The 7,949-nt window shown below is 55.8% G+C and overlaps 1 protein-coding gene across 1 annotated transcript in view; it reads left to right on the top strand.

Moving 5' to 3' along the window:
- The first annotated feature begins 5,935 nt into the window (after positions 1-5,935).
- LOC104123169 (proton-coupled amino acid transporter 1) overlaps positions 5,936-7,949 on the top strand; it is a 16,787-nt gene continuing 14,773 nt past the window's right edge. The window contains exons 1-4 of the mRNA XM_009635393.2: positions 5,936-6,102; positions 6,832-6,922; positions 7,159-7,176; positions 7,470-7,482. Coding sequence (XP_009633688.2) covers positions 5,960-6,102; positions 6,832-6,922; positions 7,159-7,176; positions 7,470-7,482 — 265 coding nt within the window. The 5' untranslated portion in view covers positions 5,936-5,959. The remainder of the gene's footprint in view (positions 6,103-6,831; positions 6,923-7,158; positions 7,177-7,469; positions 7,483-7,949) is intronic.

Genomic DNA, 7,949 nt, shown 5'->3' with positions numbered 1-7,949 from the left:
GGGGCTTGGGGGCGCTGACGGGACTCAGGGGTTCAGGGCGTCGCCGGCAGCCCCTGTAGGTGGCCGGGTGTGGAGGGGGCTGCTCAGAGCCTGGGGGTGCTGGCAGCTTGCAGGGGTGCCCGGGGTCTCGGGGTGCTGGCGTCAGGCGTGGGTGCTCAGGGGTGCAGGTGCTTGCTGGCAGCCCGCACGGGTGCTCAGGGGGGCTTTGGGGTGCTGGTAGCTCCTATATGTGGCCATGCGGTATGTGGGGATACTCAGAGCCTGAGGGGGTGCAGGGGGGTGCTGGCAGTTTGCAGGGGTGCCCGGGGGTCCCTGGGGGTGCTGGCAACCTGCAGCGGTGCCTCAGGGTGCCCGGAGCCCACATGAGTGCACGGGTCTGCCGAGACCCTGCAGGGGCACCCAGGGGTGCGTGCTGGTGGTGCCCTGCGGGGGTGCTGGCAGCCTGCGGGGTTCCCCTCGGAGTGTCTGGGGGTGCCGTGCAGTGGGACGGACGGACAGTCCCCCGCAGTGCACCAGGGTGTGAGGTGCTGGTAAGGGTGCAGGGTGCTGTGTGGCACGGTGGGGGGGGGGAGCTGGAAGGCCCAGGGCGCCCTGTGCTCTGCGGGGTGCAGCCGCGCTGTGTGGGGGAGCGGGGCAGCACAGCGCGGCTGGGGTGGGAGCTGTGGGGACTGGGGGGGGGTTGAGTCGAGCAGCCTCCCTGCGGGGAGAAGCCAGGCTGGGGGGGCCAGGCTGTGCTGCGAAGCGCTGGGGAGGCTGGGGGGGACGCTGGGGCCGCGGGAGCCCTGGGTCACGCAGGGGCAAGAAGGACCCACGCTGTGGGGACACCGCTGGCGCGGCTGTGGGGTCGGGAGGGGGTTGTACTGGTGTGGGCACGGTCGCCCGGGGAAGGGGCTTGGCTGCAGCCTGCCTGCAGGGAGGGGAGGGGGGCAAGGCAGGAGGGGATCTGGCAGCACCATCTCTCCCTCTTGTCATGCCGAGATGGGTTATAAGCAGCGCTTTGGAAAGAAAGGATTCAACACTCGTGATGGGAAGCAGCAGTGAGTTTTGCTGTGCAGCTCACTTTTCCGGAGGATTTCGTGTTGCCTGTTCTGCACGCAGCCCCTGCTCAGCTGGGGAGAGCTGTCAGGGTCAGCAGCAAGTTGCATCTTGCTTTTGACGTCTGGTGTGGGATTGTCACTTTAAGGGACAAATTGCTGTCACCCCCTGCCCCACCCAGCTTTCCTAGGCACTTCACTCACCACGATGAAATTGCTCATGTGCATAGGGGGGAAAAAAAAACAAAAACAACCCACATAAAAGTGGCCAAGGAGTTGGGTTTAAAATGGAAACCGAATGTGGCTGTTCCCGTCTTTGCCATTTGTAACGCTGAGGAAACGATGTAGTGGGATTTTGCTTCATTTTGAAATATTCATTGTGTGGATGAGACAAGTTTTGCAGCTGCTTCTTGTTGATTGCGGGGGAGCGGAGTGCTCGCTCCCTGCTGCTATGCAACCTTTAATCCAGACACAAAGAAGGCAAGTCACGATGAACGCGTTTCCCTGGCTCTTCAAAGCAAAAAGCAGCCTGGCCTGCTTGAGAGGGAAATCACAGGGAGCGATCAGGCAGACTGGCCTGCCCCCCCCCGGCCCCCCCCTCTGCCTGCTGTCCTTGCCCTCTACCAGCCCTTGGTGCCTGGCAAAGCCTCCCCAGCCTCTCCCCTGCCCCTCCGGCCCGTCACCCATGACAAATAGCTTCTAACGCTTTCCTTGTGTAAACTAACGCTGCCGCTCATCCCGGTCCCTGGCTGGCAGCATTGCCCTGCCTGTGGCGGAACCGGTTCAGGGCATGATTAGGTGGCCCGGCTGCGAGGGAGGAGGCTGGGCAGGAGCGATGCATGTCCTGGCTTCAGCTCTGGAGCCTGTCTGCATCCTGGCTTGCCTGGGCTGGGCTCACCGCTGCTCTGGAGGCTGGTATGTGCGGGACGGACCAGCCCTGCTTTCTGCTGCTGGTGTTGCTTGGTGCTGCAGGAAATAAAGCTGTGTTGTTGCAGCCTGGGTAACTGTTCCTGAGCCAGTGGGATCTGGAGCAAGCATCCAGAGCCGAGCGAAAGTCCCTTGCTCCCTGCTTCCCTTCTGGTTGCAAGGCTGGACCCTCCCAGCGATTGCAGCCCTTGGCTTATTTCTGCACATAGCAGCCAGTTTTGCAGAGACCAGTGCTGGGAGGGGAATGCCTGGGGGCTTTGGGGATGGAACAGGACCTGAGCAGCCTGGGCTGAGCTTTCCCTGCACAGCCAAATGTTTAGGTCCGTGCTGGCGCTGCATCCTGCGGGTGCTCGCGTGACCCAGTGGGTGCCCGAGGAGCCATCTGGCAGGAAACGAGCCCGTTTGCGGTAGCGATATTTCTCTGCTGCTTCTGTTTGGCCCTGGCCGGGCTCCCAGACAGGGCCCGGGGATGGGGAGGACTGGGACTGCTGGGGTGGGGGTGATCCCTGGGGCATGACACCCCAGAGGAGCCTTGGGCAGGGACTGAGTTGCCAGACTGTGTGGTGGGAGCCTGATAGATAATTTCCCTGCCTCTGGTGCTCCTTCCCGGCGGGCACTCGGGGTGCTGGGTGCGGCCAGGACTGGAGGAAGCAAAAGGCGTTTTTTGGGAGGGGAGCGGCAGGCTGTGCAGAGGCAGCAGGAGCTCTTCAGGGTACATGTGGGAATTAAAGCAGCTGACTGCTTTCCAGCTGAAGGCAGGAGGCTTCTGTCCTGTGTTATGGCTTAACTCAGCAGGCAGCTACACACCACGCAGCCGTTCCCTTGCTTCCCCCCCTGCCAGTGGGATGGGGGAGAGAATTGGGGGAGGGGAAAAAAAAGTTTGTGGGTTGAGATAAAGACAGTTTAATAGGACAGAAAATGAAGGGATGATAATAATAAAAATGATAAAAGAATATACAAAATAAGTGATGCACAGTGCAATTGCTCACCACCTGCTGACTGATGCCGAGCCAGTTCCTGAGCAGCGGTCACCGCCCCTGGCCAACTCCCCCCAGTTTCTATACTGAGCATGATGTCATATGGTCTGGAATATCCCTTGGGCCAGTTTGGGTCAGCTGTCCTGGCTGTGCCCCTGCCCAGCTCCTCCCTGGCAGGGCATGAGAAGCTGAGAAGTCCTTGACTGGTGTAAGCACTACTTAGCAACAACTAAAATGTCAACGTGTTATCAATGTTATTCTCATCCTAAATCCAAGCCACAGCACCATGCCAGCTCCTAGGAGGAAAATTAACTCTATCCCAGCTGAAACCAGGATGGTATCCACCCCTTATTCCATACCATCTACGTCATGCCCAGGTCCCACACTTTCCAATATGTTCCAGTTAATTGCTACCACTTTTTCTATCTTTTGATATATACACACAGATATCATTCCCTTAGTCTATGGGCCATCCCTCTAAAATGTTCCTTGAGTTCATGGCTTCATCACCCACCAAGTGCAGCCAGGTCCTTGAGCAAAAGCCAGAAGGGTCTTTTGAGAGGCTGGGCAGGGTAGATGGCTATTTAATTTAAAAAGTCCCTTTATTAAGATTTAAAGTAAAATTACCCTTTCTACTCTGTCTGGGGAACTGCTCACTGGAAACCGGGGCAGCAATTTTCCTGGGAGAACCCCCTTTTGTGATTGTTTTTCCTTGCAACTCACGCACCCGTGCCTCTAGGGTCGAGGTGGATTTTCCACCCCACTTCCTCATGTTGTCTCCGTGGTCACGCAGGTAAAACCACAGGGTCGCCCCTGGTGTGTGCCTGCTGTATCCTCTCTCTTGAGCAGAGGGATGCTGACTCCTAAAGGCTCAGATGCTGGTCTGTACGGGTGGGGAATAGGGCATATCCTCTTTGAGCTGCTGGAACTCCCAGGACAACTTTTTGGATGGGTTTTCCACAGCTCAGTCACAGGTTTGTAGGGAGGGAGAGACACTTTCTTCATGATGCTGGAGTTGGCCAGCGAATTCATCCGCTGTTTGTCCCTCTCCATCTTTCCAGGTCATCGCTGCCAGTGAGTTTGCATGCGACGATGGTGCGCTCCCTACCAACTTCCGCCACATGGGTTGTGCGCACCTGACTTCATCTGGACCTTTGGATAACTGCTTGCTGTTCAGGTCGTCATAGATCACCTCCAGCACGGCTGATTCCCTCAGGTACTGGATACCCCTCATGGTGGTCCGCTTGCCTGGGATATGACATCTTCCTTGAAGGGATACCTGTCCTTCACGCCTGACAGGAGTCTCCTCCAGAGGCTGAGGGCTTGTGCCCCTTTTCCAATGGCTTTGTTGGTGCCTCCTTCCCTAGAAAGTGATCCCAGCTGCTTGGCCTCCCTACCCTCTAATTCCAGGCTGCTGGCCCCGTTATCCCAGCATCGGAGCAGCCAGGTGACAATGTCCTTGCCTGGACAATGACTGAAATCTTTTTGCGTATCTCGCAGCTCGCTCAGGGCTAGGGATCGTGTGGTTACCATCTCATTTATGGGTTCTGCCTCTTCCTCCTCCTGTTCTTGTGATGGCCCTGCTTCATCTTCATCCCCTACTAAATGAGCTGATTTTCTTCTGTATTTCTTCTTGTGTATAGGGCTGACTGATACCAGCATGGGTTGGTTCTCTGTTTCAGCTGCAGTGCCCATCGCAGGGGTAGATCTCTGGATTGTATTCTTAAATAGCTGTTTAACCCTAAACAAGACCTGAACCACATTCAGGAGATGTAGCAATGGGAACGTGCTGGTTTGAACATCCCAAGGATATTCAAAATTCTCAAAAGTTGTTATAAGTAGCCTGAAGGAAAAAGGGAAGGTGAAGGGGTGGGGGAAAGCATCCCCCTTGTCTTCCTTATAGATTGGTTCTCCAAGGAGAAAAGGTAAAGAGTGTAATTATTAATAGATTCCGAGTGGTGGCTCCCGAAGTATGGAGATGACAGCAATGCCAAGTACAAATACCAGATTAGTCTCGCAACCAATAATTTTATCAGATCATAAACCAGTGTTACACAGTGCAGCAAAATGATAACCTTGATCCAGCTCCCAGCGGTGATAAGTGGAGAATGTATACAGCCAGTGAGGTGCTACGTAACACAACTTCAAGAGCGAGCATGACAACTTTGAGAGCAAATAAACCAACATTGTAACCAGTAACTATTAAACTGATATAATGAATGCCTGTAACAAACTTGCCTCGCACACTCTGGTCAGATCTGTCCTTATCTCAACCATTTGTGCCTCACGTTGGGTGCCAAAAGGACTGTCATGGTTTAACCTGGCGGGCGGCTAAACACCACGCATGTTCAGTCACTGCCCTGCCCGTTTGCTGTCAGCACGTGGGCTGTGCTCCTGCCTGATGGAGCATAATCAATTTTTTTTTTTACTATTCCTTTAAAAAAAAAGTCTTCAATTTAAAAAAAAAAAAAAAAAAAAAAAAAAAAAAAAAAAAGAAGAAGAAGAAAAAAAGAGAAGTTAGGAAACTTTCCCTTCCCTGGCAAGAGCAAGCCATTCCCTTGCAGCAAACTGTGTGTGGATTAGAAGCGGTTGCTCTTTCCTGGCCGTCCTTTTGACAGCTCCAGCCCTGAGCAGCAGGGCTGGGGCCGCTGCCAGTGTGTGGCTGTGGTGCCACGCTCACCAGCCTGAGCAGGGTGCGCTGGTCCCTCCTCCAGCACAAAGTGAGTCGCATCCAGGCTCTGCCTGCAGGACCCTGAGGCTTGTCCTGCCTGAGTGTGCCCGAAACAGGGGCATGAGCCTGCAGAAAGAGCTGATGGAAACGTGCTGTGCACCTTTGACCTTAGGGCATGCCAGCTCCGTGATTGCTTGGGCGGGAGCACATTGCTGTATAAAAGCCCTGGAGGAGACCTTGCTCCATCCGGCAGTAGGAGCTGATCTCTCTGCAGGATGGCTGACGCTAAGGAGTCTGAGAAGGTGGGTGTTGAGCTGGGCACCCCTAATGTTCCTCCCCCCACAGGGACCATGTCCACCCAGCGCCTCCGCAGTGAGGACTACAACGACTACAGCTCCACGGATGTCACGCCAGAGGGGAGCCCGCCTGGCGGCATGAATGGCTTCGCCCATCCCGAATCCTACCAACGCTTCGGGGAGACCAATGGGACAACGTGAGTGATGCTTCCCTCCCTTCTGGGCTGGCCCAGAACCCAGGGAAGGTGGAGGAGGTAACCATGGCTCCCTGCTGCCTGCCGGCTTTGCTGGAGGATGGTGCAGCCCTGGTTTTATGGGGAATCCCTCCTGGGGGTGCTGAGGGTGGGGCTGTGGTCCTGCTTCCATGGGGTCCTGGCACCAAGTGAGCAGCTGCCCCAGTATGCGTCTCTGCTCTCCAGTGAAGCTGGGCTTGCTGGCAGTGGGCGCTGTTTGATGCTTTTCCCAATATTCCCCCACTCCAGCTGTGTTCAATGGGGAACTGTGGTGAGCAAACAGCATGTCCAGCTTCAGAGGATACGTGGACATGTTACAGCCATGCCCTGGAGACTTTCTTGTACCTTATTCACCTAGGTGTGCAGAGGATGCTGTCTCTACTTGAGGGAGACAGATCCCTTCAACTTGGAGACTGTCTTGATGTGCAGCCCCTTGGTGCTGAGCTGTGCTTGTGCTGGGTTTTGCCTTGAAGCCAGCTCTGCAAATGCTCACCAAAATATGTTTGTTGAGTCTTTGCCTCCAATCCTTCCTTGGTCCCACTGGGCTGAACTGGGTTCAAGGGACAGGATCCAGACCCCCATGTGTTTGCTGCTGTGCCTGGACCCTGAGCAGGATGAGCCAATGGCTGAGACTGTGCGTGGTCTGGGTGTGGGCATCTGCTTACGGTCATCTCTGCATCTTCTCTCCCTCAGGTGGTACCAGACCCTGATCCACCTCCTGAAGGGCAATATTGGCACGGGGCTGCTGGGGCTGCCTCTGGCTGTGAAGAACGCTGGCATCCTGGTAAGGTGGCATCCTCGGGGTGATGCGGCTTGTCTCCCTGCCAAGACGCTTCTCTGCTCGGTGGCTTGAGAGCTTTTGCACCCTGGGTTCTGTGGCTCACTCTGTTTGCTGCTGAGACTGTCCTTGCTGCTCCTGCATTGTGCTGGCTGGGCTTGAGGAGTTCAGCACGTGAGTTGGGGCTGTGGTTTCCTCTGCTGGGGTCAGGCAGGACGCCAGTTCCCTGCCTCCTCACCCAGCTGGGTGTTACCTCCCTGGCCCCTGCAGTGTCAGCCCTTTTCTCCAAAAACATTCCACCTGGGTGGCATCTCCTTGCCCTGGTCCTGTGGGTTGCAGGTTCAGCCTTGGTTTGTCCCAGCTGGTCTATGCTGAGCACGCTGTGTGCCTCCTGAGGGTCCTATGAGCACAGCACACATGTAAGAGCCCCGTCGGTGATGGGAGATGGCAGCGTGCTTCCCTCTGTGGGGTTTGATGTGGGCTGGCCCAGCCTCCAGCTCTGGCTGTGTTGAGATCAGTGGATGTGATGCAGCTTTGCTGCCTGAGGGTTGAGGTTGCACTTGGAGGTCAAACAGCAGCCCCCAGCCGCTGTCACATCTCCCCTGGCTTCTGTCCCAGCGATCAGCTCCTCTGTGTCTGTATCATGCCCCAGCCACTGCTGTCTGTGGGAGAGGTGGGGGCACCTTGCTGCTCTGCTCTGGGTTTTCTCACCCAGCAATGCAGTGTTCCCATTGCTTGGATTGAAAAATAAAAAGAATTAAAAAAGAAGACTTCCTTCCTTTGTCCGGACCGTGACCTCTTTGTCATCTGTATAATAGTGATGTGCAAGGTAGTTTGAAAAACAGTCCTGGAAGCGCTTTGCTATGCCCAAACTGCCCCAACTTGCTGCTTTTGCACCATTCCTGCCAAGCTTGTGGCGCTCTGTGGGGTTACGCGGTTCTGGAGGGCTGGTTCCCAGGAGCGGCACTCGAGCTCAGGTTCAGCCTCCAGCGGTGTTTTGGGTCGCTGAGCCTGTGGGGTTTTGTCTGGAAGT

This window comes from Egretta garzetta, unplaced genomic scaffold, assembly GCF_000687185.1.
Source record: "Egretta garzetta isolate BGI_Z169 unplaced genomic scaffold, ASM68718v1 scaffold270, whole genome shotgun sequence".
NCBI classification, from domain to species: Eukaryota; Metazoa; Chordata; class Aves; order Pelecaniformes; family Ardeidae; genus Egretta; species Egretta garzetta.
Note: the sequence above shows the minus strand (reverse complement) of the source record. Positions and strands in the feature narration are given on the sequence as shown.